The sequence below is a fragment of the Alnus glutinosa genome, chromosome 2 (genome assembly GCF_958979055.1).
Source record: "Alnus glutinosa chromosome 2, dhAlnGlut1.1, whole genome shotgun sequence".
Taxonomy (NCBI): Eukaryota; Viridiplantae; Streptophyta; class Magnoliopsida; order Fagales; family Betulaceae; genus Alnus; species Alnus glutinosa.
Genome location: NC_084887.1, coordinates 34574481 through 34598644, shown reverse-complemented (window position 1 = coordinate 34598644; position 24164 = coordinate 34574481). Strand labels below are relative to the sequence as shown.

The 24164-nt window shown below is 35.7% G+C and overlaps 3 protein-coding genes across 3 annotated transcripts; 2 read left to right on the top strand and 1 right to left on the bottom strand.

Annotated features, from left to right (window-relative positions):
- Positions 1 to 8436: 8436 nt before the first annotated feature.
- LOC133859705 (protein FEZ-like) lies at positions 8437 to 10764 on the top strand. The gene is made up of 3 exons (XM_062295217.1): positions 8437 to 9002; positions 9490 to 9791; positions 9901 to 10764. The coding sequence occupies exons 1-3, from the start codon at positions 8822 to 8824 to the stop codon at positions 10612 to 10614; spliced, it is 1197 nt and encodes a 398-aa protein (XP_062151201.1). The 5' UTR covers positions 8437 to 8821; the 3' UTR covers positions 10615 to 10764.
- A 2180-nt stretch (positions 10765 to 12944) lies between these two features.
- Positions 12945 to 15180, bottom strand: LOC133859704 (large ribosomal subunit protein eL34). Its single transcript, XM_062295216.1, has 4 exons — positions 15028 to 15180; positions 14839 to 14918; positions 13316 to 13425; positions 12945 to 13233 (listed from the first exon to the last, which is right to left on the bottom strand). The coding sequence occupies exons 1-4, from the start codon at positions 15104 to 15106 to the stop codon at positions 13140 to 13142; spliced, it is 363 nt and encodes a 120-aa protein (XP_062151200.1). The 5' UTR covers positions 15107 to 15180; the 3' UTR covers positions 12945 to 13139.
- A 6872-nt stretch (positions 15181 to 22052) lies between these two features.
- Positions 22053 to 22853, top strand: LOC133860561 (uncharacterized mitochondrial protein AtMg00810-like). Its single transcript, XM_062296143.1, has one exon. It carries the CDS (start codon positions 22053 to 22055, stop codon positions 22851 to 22853), a length of 801 nt encoding a protein of 266 aa, XP_062152127.1.
- The last annotated feature ends 1311 nt before the right edge of the window (positions 22854 to 24164 follow it).

The window sequence follows — 24164 nt, the reverse complement described above, 5'->3', positions numbered from 1 at the left end:
CTAGGGTTTAAGCATTTTCTGATTTGCTAATTAATGTTTGCAACCATTTGGTGTCATTTAATAGTCCAACCCAACTTTGAGTATGAATTGATGCAAACATGGGGTTTTGTTTGATGGTGAAGATGATGTTTATGTTACTGTCTTGGTGCGGTTCTTCTACTTCTATTATATATTTTTTGCTTTGTTCTTACCCAGAGATTATGCATATATTTAACTAAGATGTGATTAGACTACTAATTAGTAGGACAGATGTCCAGGGAAACTTCATCATCAAGTGACACGTGTTGAAAAAAGAAATAAGATTTAGTTTACGTTTTCTAACAATGAGAATCTGTGACTACGTGCATTTTACATTAAAACTAAATGTTTTTCAAAATTAATATAAATATATATCTATAGTTTTATCTTGGGGGTGTTTCTTTATGATAACCATTCATTTTTGAGGAATATGAAAAGCATTAATAAGTATGATAGTCCAACATGGAAAAGTGATAAGAAAAAGAAGGAATTTATTCATGTCATTTCACATCAAGCTAATTGCTCAAGAGCAATGCTAGATCATGTCATTTTATAGTTCAAATTTTATTTTGTTGCATCTAACGGTACATGTAACATATATATAATGTTACGTTATTTAAAATTTTAAGTTACTTGACGACGCATACATAGTTAAATCTATGAAATCCAATCTAAACTATAAAATAGATTTTTTTTAATTTCACTTAAAATAAAGAGGATCCTAGTTAGTCCGGCCGGGAATACTTGGATGTATAATATCCTTGGGTTGAGTGTATGCTTGGCACTTATATGCACGAAGCTTAAAATAAAAATAATTATGCTCTCATTTCAGATTTTGAAGATATTGCACCAACGAACTCATCTCTTAAGGACAAGCAAGAGAAACCAATAAAAGCACATCCTCCCTAAATTGAAACGAAAATTGTTAAATTATCAATTATTCTAAAAGTTTAAGCTGCCGATAAGAAATTATATATGAATTTAATCATTGAATCAATATTCTAATTCTATCTCTCATGTGTGAGCTTAAACGTTCATTCTATAAGCAAGACCAAATGTGTGAAATATTTAACTAAAATAAAGATAAATTTAGAGTAAGAGTTTGAACTCAAGACATCTTTGTTGATCGATATCATGTTAAATCATCAATTATTTTAAAAACTTGATCTAATAAAATAGGATGACAAAAGTTAAACAGGGCTCAAAACACATAATGAAATAAATAGAATTTTAATTTTCAACGTGTAAGTGTGAAAAAAAACATATTTCATGTGTATATAACCATTATTGAAAAATAACATAGCCTACAATGTTCCTAAATCATGTTTTTGCCAGAAATATATATATATATATTAATTACATATCATCTTCAATATTTCATCATCATGATTTATCCTAATATTAAGAATAATTTATTACTAATTAATTACTATATATGTAAATTGATAGCATTTGACTCCAACATGCATCCCGTCTTGTTATTCTTTTTGGCTGGTTAATTAATTCTCCCATCAACTCATTCCAGCACGTAGTTTTTCTAAACGGGGTCTCTAGTAGTGAACCAGATCACAAAAATAATATTTTTTTATTTTTATTTTTGGTGAAGAAGGAATAATTTATTAATATTTCATTGATCATATTATTGTCGAGTCCACTAGTTTTGTTTCCGTGTTGTCTTTTCTTTCGCTTGCTTCCCATCCCTAAACACAATATTAGAATGTTAAACTTCACAATCAAAGCGAAATTATAATAATGTCCCAATAATCTGGCAATTAAATCCAAATTCCCCTATCCTTTTCTATGTATTTGGATTTGGACCCCTTATCTCAACCTCCATCATTTTAAAAAAGAAACTCGCTTTGTAATTTTTCATTGACAGTACTTTTCAAACCAGAAAAAGGAAAAATTATATATTTATTTGTTCAGATAAGCTTTATTATCTGTTAAGCAATTACGTTTAAAATTCGTTTAAGTTTGCAATTTAAAAATATAATTAAGAAAATTACAGTTTGACCTTTAAAATTATAATTTTTTTAAAAACGTAATTCTAAACGATTTATCTTCTGCAATTTATTTTAAAATCACACATTTTATTTATATATATATATATATATATATGATGACATGGAAGGAGGGCTGCTTTCAAGAGATCGCCCTCAGCCTTTCTATCAGATAGTCCCAATATATGATTCAAAACTAAAAGCGTGACTGTAAAAACCTTTTAATTAAGCTATAATGATCCTCTTTAATTATAACAGTTGAATTTCAAATGCTAGTTGATAATTCAGCTAATATATTATCATTGTTGTAATTGTTGACCACTACCTTGAAAAATTTATTCTTTTTTGGGTAATGTATAAAAATGCTTAAAATTCGCAGTTTAATTTTAACAAAATACAAAAATTATTAAAAATTCAAACCTCGAGGTTAGAGTAATTTTTCCTTTAAAAAAACTTCATCAATATGTAAAACGTTGCATTGATAATGGAATTACACAGAATTCAAAGCATAATAATTTAAGTGATAATGGAATTTCGGGATATATAGCCTATAAAACCTATTTTATAATTATATACACCTAATTTTTTATGGTAAGTTATTGAAACCATTCAATTAGTCAATAAACAATAGATTAAAATTGATAATTTTTTATACAATTCGCAAACTCAATATGTTAGAAGGTTAGAATTGATGAGTTTGATCCGTTTAATTAAATAGGTCTAGTTAAGGTTGACATAAATAGTATTACTCTCATGCTACGACACGACCCGAACCCGATACACAATATATTGATTGACAATTTTTGACATGACTCACGAACCCAATAAGAATCCAATACAAAATTAGAAGGTTATAATTAAAGAGAAATTAATCGAATTAAAATTGACTTAAATAATTTTATATTCATAAATCAATACGACATGAGCCCGATTCAGGAATTCGAATGGTCTGCCCTGTATTGGACCATGTGGTTTTGCTTAATTAGGAGGTTAATGCTCACAAAGAAAGTGGTTAGAAGAGTTTGACTTCAAGCTTGTGTTGTATGCAGGGGTTTCAAACCCTAGGTTAATGAACAGACAAGAAAGGCTTCACACGAGGCCTTTGATTCAAAGATCTTCACCCGTTTATTAATTCTAATTGTCTGTCGTCCCTGTAGCAGACATGGTTAGGAAACTGAAGCAATTATCATTTTGTTTATATTGTGCACAGTGATTTGAGCTTTCCCGTTTGTCTTCAGTGGGGAATTCTTCTTAATTAGTTCTTAGCTTAGTCATGCAAATACGAAAATGCCCATGGCTATTGGAAAGCAAAATACTAGTTGGCATGTGCAAATACGTCTTTGTCGACCTTCCATTTACTTCGAGAAATTTTTTGAAATTGAGAAATTTCATTTTCCAATGTCCATAAAATCAAAGGGATTGACTTGTGCCTTCTCTTTTCTTGAGACTATAATGGCACGTACGCTATTAGAAAATTAAGGTGGATTGTCTTCATGGTTCGATGTGAATGAATATATTGAGCCGGGAAGATAGACTTTGGAAGCCTAGGATTACGGTCAGGATAATTAAGGTGGAACTGCAAGTCTTGAACCAAACTACAAAGGTCGAGATACAAACAGACCCTCTCTATTCTAGTTGAAAGGGAGATGATCTGTTTTCAAAACAAAGGAACTAAATAGAATAACAGATACGACTCAACGGAAAAACTTAGATAACTTGACAAATCATGTAAGTTAGCATTAACGGAACTTAAATAAAGACATAATTCCTGTTAAAAGAATGTTAGGATTGTAGCACTGAAGATAACTACGTGTGAGTTCAGTTCGACTTAAATTCAAATAGTTCAAAATTTGGCTAAGGCCAAACTCATAAATAGTCCCACTTATTTTGCTGTATCCGTTGACTAAATTTAACCATGCGATCAACTATATAATTACAGTTCAAATTACTCTAATAAATTCCAAGTTGAGAATCCAACCTCATGGAAATTGGGGCCAGGGTTGTCCATTGTTTCCGTTTTGTCTAATTTATTTTTCTCTTATTTGGATTCAAGCAAAGTGTAGAGATTTAGAGAACAAAATGTTAGTATAGATTGCTTGTTATATTTGACTTCTAAAGATTTTGTTCTAATAAGAATAGTTATATTGTGAATTTGAAGAAATATTTTACACTCAAATCATTTCAAGTCTACCTATTAATAAGGCTTAAATCTATCCATGAATTTCATCAATAAAAGAACGTTTATATGTATATTTTATTTATGTTTTAAAAAAAAAAAAAAAAAAAAATCTCAAATTATTTCAAATCCTTCCCCTCAAATATGTTTGTCCAAGTGAACCGTATGTGAATTACGTCTAACACTCAAAAACTCATAAACAATGGCATATCCAGAAAAGGGTAAAAAAATACCAATAATGATGTCAGAGGCATCATTAGTCAAACCAAAAACCTGAGTGGTTGAACTGCCGTATTCTTACTGTTTGGTAAACTGCCAATTTTACCCCAAACAGTGCAATTTATAAAACATTTAATAATTATTGGTGAATGTAAAAGATTAGAAGGGGGAAGAACAAGAAAAAGACACTTATAACCGATAAACTAGTATTATGCTAGTATATTCTACACAGTAAAAATAATATTATGTTAGTCTATTCTACACAGCAAGATTAAAAAATAAGAAATAAGTATGTCTTTTTCTTGTCCCCATTTTCTGCTCAAAGTTCATGTACGTGTTATATGTTAGTAACGTTAGGAATTATATTTTTATTTTATAATAATTTTATAATGTTGATGAAAAATAAAGATTCATAATTTAACGTATGTGTGATCAATTGGACAACAAAATATTTAAATGCAGAATTTAAAAGAGATAAATATTTTGTTGACGAAGTAGAAACTCTTATCAAGAGAAAAACTACTCCGAGGCAGCCAAATTTAAGAAATTCACTATTCAGAAGACAGAGCTAGTTACAAAGCACTCGTACTCACATTCCTCTGATGAAATAGTCATACATTTAACTCTTACACGTACTTATACTTTAACGCTTCCCAACCAAACCTTCTGTCTAAAGAGGTTTTCAATAGACTCATTTAGCTTAGGGCTCCTCTCTAAACTAGACTTCAATGATCAAATCACACTCAAAGAAACTTTAAGAGAGCTAACAAATCTAACAATCTCTACCTAAACACCCTCTCTTAGTACAATGAAATTCAATATTGAATTCTTAAAAAATATATGCTTAGAGACCTCTATATATAAGTTCTAGAATACCTAATACAAGTCTGATTCGGAGTTCTCTGGGCAGCGTCCGGACCTAGACAATGGGCATCTGGACGACAAGCAGCAACCGACTTCTTTTCACACGGTCTCACAAGTTTCTACATTAATCTTTAGTCATCGAGTCCGGATGGCTTCGCCCTAGTGTTTGGACGGTTGCATGCTGTCTTCACTATTCGCAGCCTTCAATTTGCTATTCGGACACCTGTGCAAACAGGCGTTCTCTGGAGTTGCTGTCCGCTAGGTTGTCTGGACATCTGTGCGAACATGAGTTCCCTGTGGTTGGTGTCTGCTGAGGTGTTCGGACATTTCTTCAAACACTGATGGGTCCGGAAGCTTTCTTTGGGCCATCCGAACGGTAACAAGGGAACCGCCTTAGGTGAGCTATACCACACGCAAAATCTTCTGGCAATTAGAAAATTGTCTTTTTGAAGTTGATGACACTGATATTGCCATTTTAAGATCCTTTCCAAGTTGGAGAATTAATCTTTGAATATTTTGAAAGACACTGAATAATTACGGCATCCCTGTTATAGCAACACTCTAATATGGTAGTAATTTTGTCAACATAATGTAGCCAATAAAATAACAGTTGATATGACAGTTCCAATGAATTTTTAAATAAATTTTTGTTAAAAAAAATTAAAAAATAAAAGATTGATCGAGAGTCGAGACTATCATGGTATATTGTATTACAATGTATGTAAATAATACTTAGGAAGATCTTCATTTATAACTCGTTATATTTTATCACTTTTGAAATACGGTACCCAAATTTTAAAAAGTGTCAATTTAGGGTATCAATCTTTCAATTTTTTTTCAATTTCAACTCTCCATTAGAATTTCCGTTAACTCCTATATAAAAAAAAATATCCCCATTTTTTTTTTAAGAAAAAAATTTACTTGGATTTAGGTTTTGGTCAGAAATTAACAGAACTTGCAAAAATACTCATGTCTGGATCTTTGATAGGATTAACAGAAATTTCTAACGGAGTGTTGAAATTGAAAAAAATTGAAACATGAATATCCTAAATTAACATGTTTTAAAGTTTGAGTACTTTTTTAAAATCTAGATAGAGAAGCTCTCACTTCTCTCTAAGGCAATTTTAGCACGACCGACTTCCCCCTTTTGCTGATGTTTCCTCCATGGGAGGGAAGCTTCACTCCCCTTTGCCCCTTCACCCTTATCTCCCTCTCCCCATCCATCCACCCACCCGCCCTTCTTCCCCATCAACCAATAAATCTGAGAGTTTTCTCTCATAATCCAAAGTTGGCTTTGCACCGGATGTTCCATTCCCGAGCTGGCTTTGCACCAGTTTTATCTTCCCCTTTTTCCAGTTTTTTACTTGCTTTCCTCTAACCAACAACGTCTCTTTGGCCTATCCCCCATCACACACCATGTTTTGAGGATTTTAACATTTGGTATTTGGTTTTGGTTTTTTGGACTTAGATCATCTCACCTTTGTCCTCTCTCTCAAGATATGCTCCTCAGCAACGGGTTCTCTGGAGTCTCAGTAGTCCGCCGGTGGTCTCCTCCATCTCCATCACCGCCTGGATGTCGGCGCGTGCTTCCCACGCGCCCGATTGCTCTTCCTTTCAACCGGCGCGTGGAGCTCATGCCTGCGTCCTCCTCCACCTTCCGTTTCAGCCCCCGGCAGCTCCAAAGGATTCCGTTTCTCCCTATTGCTGAGAGGCCGCCCTTGGGCGGCGCCTATTTCTCATGCGCCTCTAGGAACGGCTCCCACCCAACTTCACACCCAACCAGTTTAGTTGCAACTATTTGTGATTTTTTTTATTGTATTTCTGAGTTTTTTTGTTGTACCCATCTCTCACTATTCACCCATGTTTTTGTAATTGGGTCTTTGTGACTTAATATACTTGTTAAATCACATTTACTGGTGACCTTGACTTTTCATGCCTCGAGTCAAAGGGCTCGCATCTTCCGAAGCATTGTCTCAACGTACTTTTATTTGTAGTTTAATTTTTGGGTTGCTCAAGTCCTACTGTGTTTGTATTTTTTATTTCCTGTTGTAATTGGTTTCTCATGTATCTAAAAAAAAAAAAAGAGTTTGGATACTTTATTTCAAAAATGATGAAAAACCATGGATTATAAGTAAAATTTTTCCCAATATTTATCTACCATGAAGGTACTTATTGAAGAAATGAAATAATTAGAACGAAACAAATTGTTAAGATTTTTTTTTTTTTAAAAAAAAAAAAAAATGGAAATACAAGGCTGCCTTTCCTGAAAAATGGATCAATCACGATACTCGAATTAATTAGTTGTGCAGATAATGAATCAAAACGAAACTATTAAGGGGAAAATAGTCATTCTGAAATTGCAGGTGGCTCCTGTTTAAAATATTATATAGGCAGGTAGATTTTTTTGTTTAGTTATTTTTTTTTTTTGGGAGGTGTTTGTGAGGAGCTAGTGATTTTTATTTTTCTTTTTCTTTTTCTTTTTGCACAGAGAGAGAGAGAGAGGATTTGTGGACTTTGGCTCAGCTTGCCAAGTAGATGAATAAACTAGAGGTAGGTTGAGATTAGCTACCTTAAGAAAGAAGTTTGAGGAATGCCCTTTCAAAGGGTCAAATGGTTTTCTACTCTATTTTCAAACGTCTGAAGTGGCCCCAGTTTGGCCCCACTTTCCCTGATTATCACACTTAATTAATCACTCATTTGAGGAATCCTCAATAATCCAAAATATATATATGCTCTCTGACATGTCACGTACGTGTTCATATATGGCAGTAAGAATGAAATTAAGGAATAGAAGCTCTGAGAAGAATGGAATAGAAATAGCATTTTTAATTTGGATCCGGCCGAGACACCAAATTTTATGTCTTCCTCAATGGAACTTGCAGAGAATCTTTTAAGAGCGAGTATAAATTGAAGCTTTTTATATTGGAAGTTGTTCCATCCCATAATTTACAAAACACAGTTCTATCAAACATTATTAAAAAGGAAAAATATATAATATTAGTGTATGACATAGGAAACCTGCCTTGTCATCTTGTCTTTGTTTTTTGTAGATAAAATGGAGACATTTCTATGACAAATGAAGACGAGGAAGTGTGAAAACAATTTGGTTTTTTTAAATCCTTGAAAGCTGCTGATTTTGTAGTCCATGAGAATGAGAACCATAATTTGGATATAAAACAACCCCATCCCCATAAATGGAGTTCAAGAGGGCCAAGTCATTGAGAACTTCCATTAGACTTGGTGATTTTCGCGCAAACACTCTCCATTAGACTCACCCTGAAAGGGTGGCCGAAGCTTCGGAAGCAGACCCCTTCTTAGGAGGCATAAATGTCTTTGAACCAAGTGAACTGGTTCTCCTTTCAGCTCACGATTTAGTACTGCTGCTTAAATATTGATCATTAATAGTCCTTGAGATTATCGCTTGAGGGGTCTGTCTGCTTTGGCTTCCAAAAGTTTCTTCTCTTGTTAGCGGAGGCGATAAGTCCGGTGCATATATATTTCACCTTTTCAACTCCGTCAAGATTTTATTTTCACAGGGGAGGAAATGGATGAGAAGTACGATGTTGACAAGGTTGATGATGTGATGTTGCCGGGTTTTCGGTTTCATCCCACCGACGAGGAGCTTGTTGGGTTTTATCTCAAGAGAAAGATTCATCAGCGAACTCTTCCTATTGAGCTAATTAAGCAAGTGGATATTTATAAGTACGATCCATGGGATCTTCCAAGTAAGATAGTCATGATTTTTTTCTTTAATTTGAATAACTATACTCGCTTTTATCTTTATCTGACTTGTTTTGTGTAGGTTGAACTAGGCTGCTTGCATGGAGAAAGTTTCCTCTCTGTTCACTGATTTTTTTAATTTTATTATTTTTTCATCATGAGCAATTTCTCTAGGTTTTCTTTCTGTAGTATCGATTGCAATCACAGTTAAGCTGTACATGTAGCTAGGAAGTCCCTCTAGTTTGGTGTAGAGTTTCATGTCATGTTCAGAAAAGCATACAAAAAGTTTTGACATTAATTGTCACTTTACTTCCCATATCTTTACGATTATAGTTTAGACAAATATGTTTAGAGTGCTGCGATTTATCTTTCTTCCTGAAACCATTGAGGGTGTTCAACTTTTTCAAGAAGCTTAGCAGCTAATCTTGATGCTTATTGGTGAAGTTCATGAGTTGTTACTTATCATGCCATTTTTTGTTTTTTTGGTGAAAGAGCTGGCGGCTTCTGGGGAGAAAGAGTGGTATTTCTACTGCCCAAGGGACCGAAAATACAGGAACAGTGCACGGCCAAACCGAGTGACCGGAGCTGGGTTTTGGAAAGCCACTGGAACTGACAGGCCTATTTACTCCTCTGATGGCACCAAATGCATCGGTTTGAAGAAGTCACTTGTCTTCTACAGGGGCAGAGCTGCCAAAGGTATCAAAACTGATTGGATGATGCATGAATTTCGCCTACCTTCTCTCTCAGACTCAGCAACACCCAAGAAGTTCTCGGATAAAAACATTCCTGCAAATGTAATTGAGTTTTATGTACACATCTCCTGTTATTTCTGTACTGAAAATTTGGATTCTAATACACTATTCATGTACACTAAATCATTGACTTCTTATTGGAGCCGTACAGGATTCATGGGCAATTTGCAGGATATTCAAGAAAACAAACTCAATGGCACAAAGAGCTCTTTCTCACTCTTGGGTTTCTTCACTACCGGAAACTTTGGCATCTGATATGTTCAGTACTCAAGGCACGCACTGCCCTCAGTTCAGTTCAGAGAACATCTCTTGCACAACTGAAATTGGGTCGGCCATCCAGTTTTGCAGTAACAATGACTTACAACAGGCCTCTACTGCATGTTTCTCTGCTTTCGACATTCCTTCTTACAAGCCCATTAATCTTCCTATAGTCTCCAAGCCTTCCATGTTCCCTCTTTCTAATGAAGACATTCCCAATGGTTTCACCTTCTCCCCACTGGAAGTATCAGGACCCAACAAGTGTACGGTTGATACTGGTTCCATGTTTCTGAACCCTGCCTTAATTGCTCACATGATTAACGCCTCTGAGAGCATAGACTCTGAAGGGCCACAGCAGCAGTTCAGTGGCTTCTCAATCAGTTTGCCGCAGGAGATCCAAGAGAACATGGGCACCGGAGAAGATGAGGGAGGCCTCAGGAAGAATTCAGGTGCAGCCCCAAATGACGAGTGGGGAACCATACGATCAATCGGATTTCCCTTCAGTTTGCCATCAAACGATGTTTGGAAGCCTAATCTGCCATGGGATTCACCCCCTTGTCCTAGTGAGATGTCCACCAGCTATTCCACAAATAAATGCTATACTTGACAGAATGAGAAATTGGGAAAAGTAGCCATGTTCATGTTCTAGCTCTGGGGGATTTATGTTGGAGCTAAAAGAAAATTATTGTGTTTAATGAGTCATTGTACAGTTCCATATATTCCATTTATACATGTCAAGTAAAATATTTTCTTTTTATCTCTTTTTCTATTTTCCTTTCCTTTTTCTTTTTGTTTTTTTTGCCAAGTCGGCTTCCCACCAATCCCAATCCTCTCTTATTCTCAATTTCTCACCCAATCGACGCCGCTTTCAAGGTGGTCAATTCCGCCTCTTCCGATGCTGGAGGCTCAAAACAGTTCGTATTATCGCAGTCCATTCCCAATTCGAAGACCTTTTCCACAACCTAATCATCCAATTCCATTCCCTCAATTCCTTTGGAATTTGTCGCTCCTCTGATGCTCGGTTTCGCCACCGGCGTGGCTCTTTACCTCTCGCGGTCGACAAAGCCAAAGACGCCGGGAGTCTTGGACAACATCGAAGAGTGGATCCAAAAAAATTTAAACCTTAGATGTAATTGAAATTCTACCAAAACCAAAGCTTTTACCACTTGAGCCAACCCTTTGACTCGCATCAACGTGTAGCTTTTCTTTGTCTTGTTGTACCCTAGCATTTTTCTGTGCCATTTCGGTTGCACCAAGCCCAACTAAGCCCGCCAATGTTATGCCCGTTTCACCAACTCTGTCCACATAAGAAAAGTGCACGTAAAGATCACCAACTCAGCCCTACACATTAGCAATTACTAATCTAATCAACGATTAACACGTTGCCCCAAACTGGCCTCCAACTTCTCATTGTACCTTTTTTATTCATTATGCAGAGAAGACATACAACCTTTTTTTTTTTTTTTAAAAAAAAGTTCTAATTTCTTGTTGAGGTTCTAAATAGTTCGAGCGACATGGTTTTTGGGGGTTGAAGCAAAGTCAATTTGATCATCTGAGCACTCTTTAGTTGGTGCTATTCAAGATAACCATCATTAGGTCATGCTAGGACAAGCTTGAGATATTTCACATGCATTTCTGTTTTGAGAACAAACCAGTTACTCTTCTTAATTGTAGCAGTTCTAAAAGTTCTAGGGTTTTGTTGGTTTATATTTATGTTGGATATGGCTTTGAGGCCAACGATGCTTTGGTTTTGGTTTTATAACTAAATATTACATCAGTTTTTCCGAAAATTGATATGATGTTGGTCTCCCTTGTTCTTGCCGTGAAACGAAATCACAGGCTTGAGATTTTTTTAAACGCGAGTATAATCCAAACATAAAGAAGATGGCATGCTGCAACAATTAAGCATGTGCACTCTATTCGCATTTGGACTCATTCATCTTCCTCTGTTTGGTTCTCTCTTACAGGTTTTTATTTATTTATTTGTTGTTGCATGTTTTGCAGCTAGTTTCGCTAGGTTTGTTAGTGTGTTTTAGAGAATGATTTTTGTTTCTTGTTTGAAAAAATCTGTGATGTAAAGGTAAAAATTATTTTTGTATTTTGAGTCGGTTGATAAAAACAAAAGTAGACGATAAAAATACAATCAACAACGAAACAGAAGAAAACATTACAAGCAAACAAGGGGTGAATGTTTTCCACTACAAATAGGGTAAGAAGGGAAAAAATAAAAATAAGTAGGAATGCAGTCAAAGTGAAATCTGATCACGGCCCAATATATCACATGGACGCGACACTTTTGTTAATCTTTCTAACTTCCCATAAAGAGAAAGCTGGAAGCCTGGAATGGAATAGATGGAATCCGAGATAAGTTCAGCAATTTTCCAATCATGCTCAATGGACAAGAGATGGAATCCGAGATGAGTTCCAATCTTGCTCAATAGAAGAGATGGAATCCGAGATTAGTTCGTCAATTTTCCAATTTGCACAATAGACGGGTTGAAGAGCCATGACTAACACAAGAGAATTGCCTTCCAAAATGAAGTCGAGACTGAGAGACACAGCAAGAGACTGCCAAGCGGACAGCAAGGGTTTCTCCATGCTTTTAGACTAAACTCAACTTCGAACTAATTCTACCTCAGAGGAAGCCCAGGCGGCGACTCTCATGGTTGTACACTAGAAAAGAATGTCACATCTCTTGGTTTGGATAATTTAATCCTTGAAGAGGATTCACTTTATGCAATTTTAGGGAAGATGAAAAAGGCATTTAAATTTGAAAGACCCTGGCTCACCCACGTCAATCACGCAGTGGAGCTTACAAATTTTCAAGCTGTGCGTGCACGGCCAGTTTTAATTGCCAACTAAAAGAAATTAAAAAATTGGAAGGAAATAGAAACAAACAGAAACCCTAAGCCAATGTCATTAAAAAAGAAATTATCATAAAACAAAACCATGTAAATGATTTGCCATAAGAATGCAAAAGAGGTACTTCAGTAATCAAGTAGCAAACAAAATACTAGTTAAAACATTACAATACCATCCAACATTTCATCAACACCGACCTAAATCCAAAATTTCACTCAACTCTAAAGCACGTCATAACTCGAATTACTTTTGCTTTATCACCCACTCAGTCTAGCTCTTTCCGGCTAGCTTTTCCTTTGCCTTCTGGATCTTCAACACCTTTTTCACAATCTTCTGCTCCTCCACCAAGAAGGCTCGGATTATCCTACAAAAACCAAGAAATTAACTTTGACCATGCTCTAATCACATGAAAAATAAGCCGACCCTTTAATTTCATGGTAAAATACCTCTCCCTAACAGCACTTCCCGACAGCACACCGCCATAGGCCCGATTCACAGTCCTTCGGTTCCTAGACAATCTAGACCTCTTGTATTCAGTAGGTCTCAAGTGAGGAATCTGCATGACACCGAAATCACACCACAATTATTTTAATCACAGATAATATTGAGATCATAAAATTCAAAATTTGCCCAAAGAAATGTGATATAAATTTGCCCTTGCCCAGGGAGGGAGGGAGGGAGGGAGACGGTTCATAATTTTTCATAAAACTATACAAATTGAGGTCCATACATGCTCAGTACTCAGAGAGCAACTCTTTCTCATATACACAAGTAAATAAGCACAAAAGCACCATTCAAATGCTTCTTGGACAAGCATGCCCGCCATTTCTCACTCCAAACCACATCCAGCAAGACAAAATGCTTCTATAATCTTCCCTATATCTAATAGTACTCAACTTCACTACATTAAAAAGTATATAAATGTTTTGATCACGATTTCACAAAATTAAGAAACTCAACTTTTAGAGCCAAAAAAACTCATCAAAAACCGACCTATGTAACATATAGTCTCAAAAATTATTGAAACACCATGCGATAGCTTGAGACAGTCGCTGCATCTCCAGCGCAAAAGGTAATAAAATAAGAGCAACAATCTAGCCAAACACAAACAGATATTTCAGCACTCATCAGCTGAATTCACCTTCACCTTATATGACAATTAAATAATTTTTTTTCTACCTATGGTAAAAATCAATTTCTAGCACCAGCATTCAATTCAATAATTACTCATTGCAGTGCCAAAATGAATTTCAAAATGGGGAACAGTTTTGTAACGATACTAAGGACACAATATTACTCATATCAACTGCTATGCAAAAGTAAAACTCTGATATTATGGTTATATAACGAAATAGGCAAGAAGAAAGTACACAAAATTGCAATAGTCATGAAAAAATTTCCATAAATAAAAACGAAAGTCAGTCCCTTTTAATTGGGATTTTCACTTCTCTTCTCATGCAACATGTCATCAGAGTACAAAAAATAACCACCACATATATTCACATTTCCATTCAGAGTCATCATCACAAAAATGGACTCGTGCCTTTCTCCTATCCAATACTAAGACACTAACACGTATTAGTTTCTGATTATGAGACAAAACAACGAAGTAACCATGACCACGTTCACAGTTCTACATTCAACGATTATCACATCCATCTGGACACTCTATAAATCCAAACCAAACTCATTTTCAAATAGCAGAAACATACCTAATATCCAGACTCCCAATTACATATGTAACAATCTAAGATTAACTCATTCACAAAATAGCAAGACATCCGTACTATCTACATCGAATTCATCAAAAACTAACAAGTTAGGCCAAATTTACGTTCACTTCTTTATAAGAAAAAAATGCAAAAACAATCTCAATATTCACCTACTGCATAAACCCAATGCTCCAAAATGAAGTTCAACAAGCTCAATCAAAAACATTATAGCAAAATCAAACGTAAATGTAACATACCCCTTGGATTCTCTTCCCAGTGACAGGGCACTTGGGTCCGCTTGCCCTCTTCTTGGTGCTCTGATACACCAACTTCCCACCTTAAATCCACACATAAACACAAGCCCATATCAACCACAGAACACTATTTTCAAAACAAAATAAAATAAAATAAAATAAAATAAAATCAGAGAAGAGTTAAAGTTTTACCAGGGGTCTTCACGATCCGGTGCTGGTTGGACTTGGTGGCATAACTGTGGCGCGTGCGATATGTGAGCCGCTGCACCATTTTCAGGTTTTCAAGCTCTTTCCTTGAGTTATGCGTTCGTGCGAGAGGGTGTTCTTTCACTGAATAAAGTGTATAAATAGCGTTTTGGTTCTACGAAGCCCTAGATCTGACGGTTCTCGTGAGTTTGGATCATTGACGGTTGGGATTAAATGAAATGTTAGGGCTGTGCAAAAAGTTTCTAAATTTGCGAAATGGGCCACACTGTTTATTTCAGTTTTGGTCGAGGAAACAAATTGTGACAATTGTCTCCGATTGAAGTGAGATCGAAATCAATTGTTTCATTTTAAAGGATCTAATAGTCTTTATAGTGCTATTTTATTTAAGAAAAAAATTAAATGACATGGTAATGTAGTCGATATATACACTATTAGATGTTGTAAAATTTAATTTAGACCGTGACGTGATTTTTATAACAAACATGTCCTTCATTTTTAGGATTTTGCTTAGATTATTATTTCTATTTTTCTTTTTCTTTTTTTTGTTTAGAATTTGCATAGGCTGCGGTGAAGGCTCTTAACAAAGGAATTTCCGGAGAAGTATAGTATGACAATATTATTTTAGATACGAGCAGGATTCTAGAAGATTTTTATTATTAGTCTGTCCCTCATGTTAGAAGATAAGGGAACAAAATGGCTCATCTCCTTGCTAAATATGTTGTTTCTCGGTAGTTATGTAAGGTGTGGGTGGACTCTTATCCTAACCGTCTCTTTGAAATCGTAAATATTGAACAACTTTTATTATCTGATAATTAATGAAAATACAATTTTTCCTTTAAAAAAAGAAAAAGAAAAAGAAAAAGAAAAAGGTTGGTTAAACATCTCTCATTTTTGGGATTGCTGATCAGAATCTTTGCAAAAGTATTGACATAAGTCCAAATTTTACCAATTTCCTTCGGTGTTACTTCCTATAATATAAATTTTACCCCAAATTTAAATAACTAAAGTAATACCAGATATTGCAATATTAGGTGATAGCTTATTTTATAAGATCATCAAAGTAACGTCGTTTTACTTACCTTATTTATTTTGAAACTCTTTTATCATAAATCATAAGGAATTTAAAATACTACTAACATGAAATGTTTTTTATTCAACTTTGGATACCATATTTTGTAACTACCTATGGCAAAGTGTTAGCCATATCTGTGTTATTACTCCAATAGGATTAGGGTTCATTTGGGTTTGTGATTTCACAAAATGCGATTTAAAAATATACGATTTGAAAATTTGATTTTTAAAAACGCAATTAAGCGTTTGGCAAAATCGCAGTTTGACATTTAAAATTGCAGGTTAGCCTTTTAAAATCTTGTGTTTTCAAAAAAGTATCACATTGTCTGCGATTTGAAAAAGTAGTTTTTTGCGTTTTCAAATCCCAATTTTTTAAAAACGCAGTTCCCACATAGTTTATTTTCTGTGATTTGGTTTAAAATCACACTTTTTCTTTACGAAATCACAATCCCAAATGCGCCCTTAGTCAATTTTAAATATTCCCTAGAATCCCTTATAAAGCACAATTTCCCATAATAACTAGACAATATGGGAAATAGCACTCATGGTTATCTCTATAAATCACATACTTTCTGCAGGTTACTCTTCATCTTCTCAATGTGCGACATGGGTGTTACAAACCCCCCCTCTTAAAGCCCTGACGTCTTTGTAAGGGTCATGTTATGCGGTATTCCAATACCACATGGCCTAGCGTTACTAAGTGGCTTTGATACCATTTGTAACGTACAACAACAAAAAATATTAACCACATCTGCACTATCATTCCAAAATAACTAATCAATTTTGGAAATTCCTTAAAATCCCTATAAACTCCAATTTGTCCTAATAAATCGGTAATGTAGGACATAGTATTCATGACTATTTTTATAAATCACCTACTATATGTGGGCTATTCTTTGTCTTTTCAATATAGAACGGGGGTGTTACATATTTAGTTGAGAATATAATGCTCAATAATATTTAAATCTTAGGTCCGATAAAATATTAACCTTATTTATTAGGAATAAAGACTTGAATATTGAATCGAATTGTATAAAGAAGCTGTAAATAGTTCATTTGGTAAAGTTTTAAGTATGTGTGTGAATTCTTTAACTATGCTTTATTTGTCTCTGAAACTTCTGTCGTTTAGTTAAAAAAGAAAAAAGAAAAAAAAAAATCATTACTTATAGTTTTACTACAAGTTGTATATTTAAAGTATATACAAGTTAAATAGAAATAAAAAAGTATATACAAGTTGTACATACGAAATATAAGTTATTTTATCCACATATTAATTGAAAAGGAATTAGCCCTTTTTATGGTTCAGTAATAAAGCTTATTAGTTATTGTCAAGCATCTTTATGATTATCCCTATAAATTAGATCCTCCCAACATTTGTTATAAAAATCAAGTTTTTTTCAAACTTTTTCCTATTAGTTGAGAAACACCTAAAGATCAATGTTTTGAGACTCCTATCTTTATTTTCCAACTATCTCAAACCGATAAAAATAATTATTAATGCTTTAAAATGTAGCCTATCTGTTAGTTGAAATAAAAAATGCAGCCTATCTCTTTCTTTCTTTTTTTCCTTTTTTGTTTTTAATTCAATGCAAGGAAAACAAAAGGAAAACAAGGAAGAGGGAAAACTAATTATGAAGGGGGGGTCTTTGTCATTCTTAATTTTTAAAAGATAAAGAAAAGAAAAAATTGTATGTCAGAAATGCTTCCAAAAACCATGTGAGAAGCAGCTCATTTAGCAACCATGTGCTCAAAAGTTGGCACATGACGATCGAAACACTGAAAAGGCTAAGCTGCTAGCGGCAATTGGCAATAAATGGAGCACTCGACCAGTAAAAAAAATGTGGCCTTCGTTGATGGCCAAAAATGGAGCGGAGGGAGTCAACTTCAAAAAGGATGGAGAAGCAGCCGAAAAGGCCATGCAAATAGCTAAAAGGGCAGCCAAGGCCTCCCCAAAAGAAGCTTCAGAATGAGCCAGCTGCTGGATACGAGCGGCCATGATCCAACCGTTATGGTTGCTGAGCACTGTAGAGGCAACACTAAAAAGAAGACAGACCGCCACATCAAAATTGACTTTAAAAGACCTTGGGTGGAGGAGAGGAGACCAGTGAAGCCACATTTTACACGTGTTTATTTGTATAGCCACGTGCCTTTTTCTGTTAGTTTGTTAAACATATATTATTATTGTTAATTGTTTATTAGCTAGTCTCTGACTTCCAATGTAAGTTTTGTAGTACAGTATATATACTGCAAGTCTTGTAAAGTTCGATCATTCAGATTAATAGAATTTTCATTCTTTCCAAATTCTCTCTTCTCTAAACTTGACATGGTATCAGTGCATACAACCATGGAGTTTGAAATTCCTCTTTCATCTTCTCAAACTTCACCTGCTGATAATCCTTCATCACACATCGAAAATCCACCTCTTCAATTCACAATTTCACCCTCTGTTTTCACCAATCTTGCAAGTCCTTTCTATCTTCCTCAAGGCAAAAGTCCGAGAGCGATTCTCGTCTCTCAACAACTCGTCGGTGAAAACTAGAATACCTGGAGTCGTTCCATGACAATGGCTCTCACTGCGAAGAATAAGTTGGCGTTTGTCGACAGATCTCTTCCTTAACTTGCGATTGACGCCGGCGCTGAATTTCAAGCTTGGGTGCGTTGCAACAACATGATTCTGTCCTGGATTCTAAATTCAGTCTCCAAGGAAATCTCCACCAGCGTCATCTACATTGATAATTGTCACGGTATGTGGCTTGATCTCAAAGAGCGTTTTTCTCATAAAAACGAACCTAGGGTTTTCCAGCTCCAGAAATCAATTTCGATTCTTTCTCAAAGGAATTTTTCTGTGAGTTCCTATTTTACTCAACTTAAGTCACTTTGGGACGAACTCAGTAACTGTCGTTCCATTCCTCCTTGCTCCTGTGGTGGTATGAAAGTTATTGCTGAATTCTTTCATTAAGAGTACATTTACCAATTCCTTATGGGTTTAAATGAGTCATTTGCTTCTATTCAAGGCCAGATTTTGTTGATGGAGCCTCTGCCTTCCGAAAATAAGGTCTTCTCTTTGGTGACACAAGAAGAGAAGCAACAAGAAATTTATGTTAAATCACAGATTTTTGCTTAGGAGTCTACAACTCTTTTGGCAAATTCCTCTGTTCCTGTTTCTCGTTTCACAAAGCAACCATATCGCAAACAGAAGCCCATTTGTTCTCATTGTGTTATCGCCTACATGGATTCCCACCGGGATTCAAATTCACTAAGAACATCAAAAGGTCTTCACCTAGTCACTCTGCCAATGTTCAAGAGGCAATACCAATTCTGTTTCTTCAACTGATTCTCATCATGTTGTACCTCAACTGACCATCACTCCAGACCAGTGTCAAAGAGCTTCTATCTCTTCTTCAACAACAATCAATTGTCCAGCAACATTATGCACACATGGCAGGTAGCATGCGTGCTTCTTCCTGTGCTCCAGCCTCCACTTCTTCTCAAGTGTCAAGTTACACTTCTATTTTTTTCAATCTTGATTTCAAGTATTCTGTTTTCTCAGCCACTTGTTTAGTTAAATCTCCTCATATTAATCCAAATTGCACTCCCTAGATTATTGATACAGTGGCAACTGATCACATGATCAATTGCCATCTCTTTTCACCACCATTACTGCGATAGTTTTCACCTTTGTTAAATTGCCTAATGGCTCTGTTGTTCCTGTTACACACATCGGTATTGTTGTTATTTTAGAAAGTCTTACACTAACTGAAGTCCTTTGTGTGCCTTCGTTTACTTTCAACCTTATTTCTGCTAGTAAACTCACAAACTTTCTAAAAGTTTGCTTAATTTTTTTGGCTGGTTTTTGCTTTATCTAGACTTTGTGCCCTTGGAGGATGATTGGAGTGGGTAAGGAAGAAGGGGGCCTATTCTATCTGTAACAATCGAACGTTTCATCCATTTCTTCTTCAATTTCATCTGCTGTTAGTACTGTTGCTAGTTCGTTTTCTGCTTGCCTTAATTCAATAAAGACTTCCATTTTTGATGTATGGCATCATAGGTTAGGTCATCCATCTGCATCTCGAATGCAATTTCTTCATAATAATGTTCCAGATATTTCCTGTAATTCTAAAGACATATGTTTTATATGTCCTTTTGCTAGGCAGTACCGTTTATCTTTCCCTATACATACAACTACTTCTTGTATGCCTTTTGAATTGGTCCATTGTGACATTTGGGGGCCTATGGCTCATACTTCAATAAATGGTTCTATTTTTTTCTTAACCATTGTGGATGACTATACTCGTTTCACTTGGGTGCATTTGATGAAACATAAATCTCAAACACGCTATCTTGTTCAATCTTTCTTTACTTTTGTTCAAACTCAGTTTAATCTCACCATCAAATCCATCCGCATTGATAATGGTCCTGAATTCAAAACGGACAATTTTTTTTTTCCACACATGGTATTATTCATCAACTCTCTTGTGTTGAAACTCCACAACAAAATGCAGTTGTGGAGAGAAAACACCAACATTTGCTAAATGTAGCTCGGACTTTAAAATTCCAATCTCAAGTTCCCATTTCTTTTTGGGGTGATTGTATTCTTACCGTTGCTCACATTATAAACCGACTTCCTACATCTATTCTTTCCCACAAAACTCCCCATGAACTTCTCTATAAATTCCCTCCTTATACACATCTTCAGGTTTTTGGGTGTCTAGCTTATATTTCCACTTTATCTAGACATCGCACCAAATTTGATACTCGAGCCTTACCTTGTGTTTTTATTCGATATCCCTTTGGCACAAAAGGTTATCGGTTCTATAATCTACATACACAATCTGTTATCACCTCTAGAGATGTCGTTTTCATGAGAATATCTTCCCTTTTGCCTTAAATCTCACACATACATTTACTGATGGTTCTTTTCTAAATCCCGTTTCTTCCTCTCTAGAATTTCCTGTTTCTTGACTTGTTCCAATTTCTGATATGTCATTCAGTTTTCCTTCTACTTGGTCTTCATCTCCCACTACACCTTCTTCTCCTATCATTCCTTCTTCTTCTTCCCCTTCCCAACCGAATCGGTCTTCTTCTTCTTTTTCCGATCAACCTTTATCTCAGCCTCCTATTCGTAAATCATTTAGACTTAAAACCAAACCTCGGTACCTGCAGAACTATCACTGTCAACTGGCTTCTTCCCTACCTTCTATGATGTCCTCCACTGCACAAAAGTCAAGTATTCCCTATTCTTTCTCTAGTTCTATTTCATATGATAAATTGTCCCCTGCTTATAAACATTTTTGTCTCTCTATCACTTCTCAACTTAAACCCAAGTTCTATCATGAGGCTGTTGCTTTTGGTCATCGGCGTGATGCCATGTCAGCTGAGATTTCAGCTCTTGAGGCTAATAAAACATGGGTAGTTTGTGACCTTCCTTCCAACAAACGTTCAATAGGATGTAAGTGAGTTTATAAAGTCAAGTTTAAGGCTGATGGGAGCATTGAAAGATGTAAGGTTCGGTTAGTAGCAAATGGATACACCTAATGTGAGGGTTTAGATTATCATGATATTTTTTTTCCCAATTGCTAAGATGACTACTGTGAGATGTTTCTTAGCCCTTGCTGTTGCCAATAATTGGTTTTTGCACCAATTAGATGCATGGAGATTTGCATGAGGAAGTTTATATAAAAATGCCCCCAGGTTTTGGTGTTAAGGGGGAGTCAAAGGTGTGTAGATTAACCAAGTCCCTATATGGTTTGAAGCAAGTTTCAAGACAATAGTTTTCTAAATTTTCATCCTTTCTCATTAGTCTTGGCTTTGTCCAATCTAAAGCATATTATTCCTTGTTCACCCGCTTACAAGGCTCTTCCTTTATTGCTTTACTCATTTATGTGGATGACGTGGCTATTGCTAGCAATGATTCTATTGTTGTATCCTCTTTTATTACTATGCTGAATGCCAAGTTCAACCTCAAAGATTTGGGCTCTTTACAATACTTTCTTGGCTTGGAGATTGCTCGATCATCCAGTAGAATTTTTGTCTGTCAACGGAAATATGCATTAGAAATTTTGGAAGATTCCGGTCTGTTGGCTTCCAAACCAGTTCAATTTCCCATGAAGCAAAACTTGAAGCTTTCCCGGGATGATGATGCTCTTCTCTCGGATGCTTCTGAGTACAGGAGATTGATTGGTCGTTTATTGTACTTGACCATCACTCGTCCTGATTTAGCCTATTTAGTCCAAACCCTTAGCCAATTTATGGCTCAACCAAGGCAGCCTCACCTTGATGCTGCTTATCGCGTGCTCAGATATATTAAATATGCTCCAGCTCAAGGTCTTTTCTTCCCTGCCAATGGTGATCTTCGTCTCAAGGCCTTTTGCGATTCAGACTGGGTAGGGTGTGTGGATAGTAGGCGATCTATTACTGGTTATTGTGTGTTTCTTGGTGGTTCTCTCATTTCCTGGAAGTCCAAGAAACAACAAACCGTCTCTCATTCTTCAGCTGAAGCCGAGTATAGATCTATGGCTTCTACTTGTGAAATAATGTGGCTGCTTTCCTTACTCAAGGACTTACTTGTTCCTCATCCACAAGCTGATTTCCTTTACTGTGACAGCCAAGCAGCCCTCCATATAGTTGCTAATCATGTGTACCACGAACGAACAAAACACATTGAACTCGACAGCCACCTGATTCGAGAGAAAATTCAGCTTGGTATTATCAAGACGTTTCATGTTTCTTCTCACAATTAGCTCGCTGATCTCCTTACTAAGCCCCTTTGGCTGTGCTGTTTTCCATTCTCTGTTGTCCAAGATGTATGTTCGTGATATCTACCATCCATCTTGAGGGGGAGTATCGGGTTTAGATCACATTTTACACATGTGTTTATTTGTATAGCCACGTTCCCCTTTTTTGTCAGTTTGTTAAACAGATATTATTATTGTAAATTATTTGTTAGCTAGTCTCTGACTTCCAATGTAAGTTTTGTAACAATATATATACTGCAAGTCTTGTAAAGTTCGATCATTCAGATTAATAGAATTTTCATTCTTCCCAAATTCTCTATTCTCTAAACTTGACAGTAGGGTCTTCTGTCCAAGCCTTCAAATGTTTTTGGATTGAGGCATTGATGGCTTTGTGACAAGACTGGGAATCTGGACGAGCACCACCTTGGATAAAATTGTTTCGAGCCATCCATATATGGTCCATTGCAATTAATGCAGGAAGCTGAAACTCATGAGTTTTTCTTTTGGGGACGCCTAAAAGAGACCAAGGGTTGACCAGAACCTTAGCCCAATCCTGCATGGGAAGGTTAGCAAAAACAAAGGTGTTAATGGGCCAATGGCAGCTTCTCCAAAATGCTCTAACAAAAGTGCAATCCAAAAAGAGATGATAAAGAGTCTCAACAGGCCCCTCACACAAACTATATTATGGTGAGTTTGACAAACATTGACCTTATGACAAATTATATGTTGGGTTTTTAATGTTGGCAAATTCGATATCAAAACATAATTGTTTTATTCAAGAAAAAGAAAGAGCTAAGTGAGAAAGAATATTGCAGAATATTATTCAAGAAAATGAAATAGCTAGGTGAGAAAGAATATTGCAGAATATTAATCAAAAAATAAAAGATCTGTGATTTGAAAAATATTTTGCATAATTATTTGTTCCCATATTAGGGACTCCGTATTTCCAAAAGACTTCACAAAATAATATTGTAGGAATATTGATCAAGAAATGAAATGGCTGAATAAGGCAAGTTGTGCAATGTGCTTCTCAAAGAAGGAAAGAATGTGGTGAAAGAAATATTCTGAAGAATTTATAGAATCAGAAAAGTCGGTTTCCCTACAGCCCGTCCAGACGGCCAGAAGCAGAGTCCGGACGTCAGCCACAGAAAGTCAGTGTTCGATACCTGTTTGAACGGCTCCTCGGACGTGAACCGCAGAGAGCTCATGTTTGCTACTTGTCTGGACGGCCCAGCGGATGCAAACCACAAAGAGCATCCATTTTCAAGGATGTCTAGAAGCAAAAGTGTAGATTGCGGACGGAAAAGCTTTTCTCTG

Coding starts and splice junctions, on each gene's coding strand:
- LOC133860561 (XM_062296143.1), top strand. CDS start 22,053: ATGCTGAATGCCAAGTTCAACCTCAAAGATTTGGGCTCTTTACAATAC.
- LOC133859705 (XM_062295217.1), top strand. CDS start 8,822: ATGGATGAGAAGTACGATGTTGACAAGGTTGATGATGTGATGTTGCCG. Junction 9,003..9,489: donor CGATCCATGGGATCTTCCAA/GTAAGATAGTCA, acceptor TTTTGGTGAAAG/AGCTGGCGGCTTCTGGGGAG. Junction 9,792..9,900: donor ATAAAAACATTCCTGCAAAT/GTAATTGAGTTT, acceptor GGAGCCGTACAG/GATTCATGGGCAATTTGCAG.
- LOC133859704 (XM_062295216.1), bottom strand. CDS start 15,106: ATGGTGCAGCGGCTCACATATCGCACGCGCCACAGTTATGCCACCAAG. Junction 13,426..14,838: donor CTGGGAAGAGAATCCAAGGG/GTATGTTACATT, acceptor GGTGTCATGCAG/ATTCCTCACTTGAGACCTAC. Junction 13,234..13,315: donor GGAAGTGCTGTTAGGGAGAG/GTATTTTACCAT, acceptor TGGTTTTTGTAG/GATAATCCGAGCCTTCTTGG.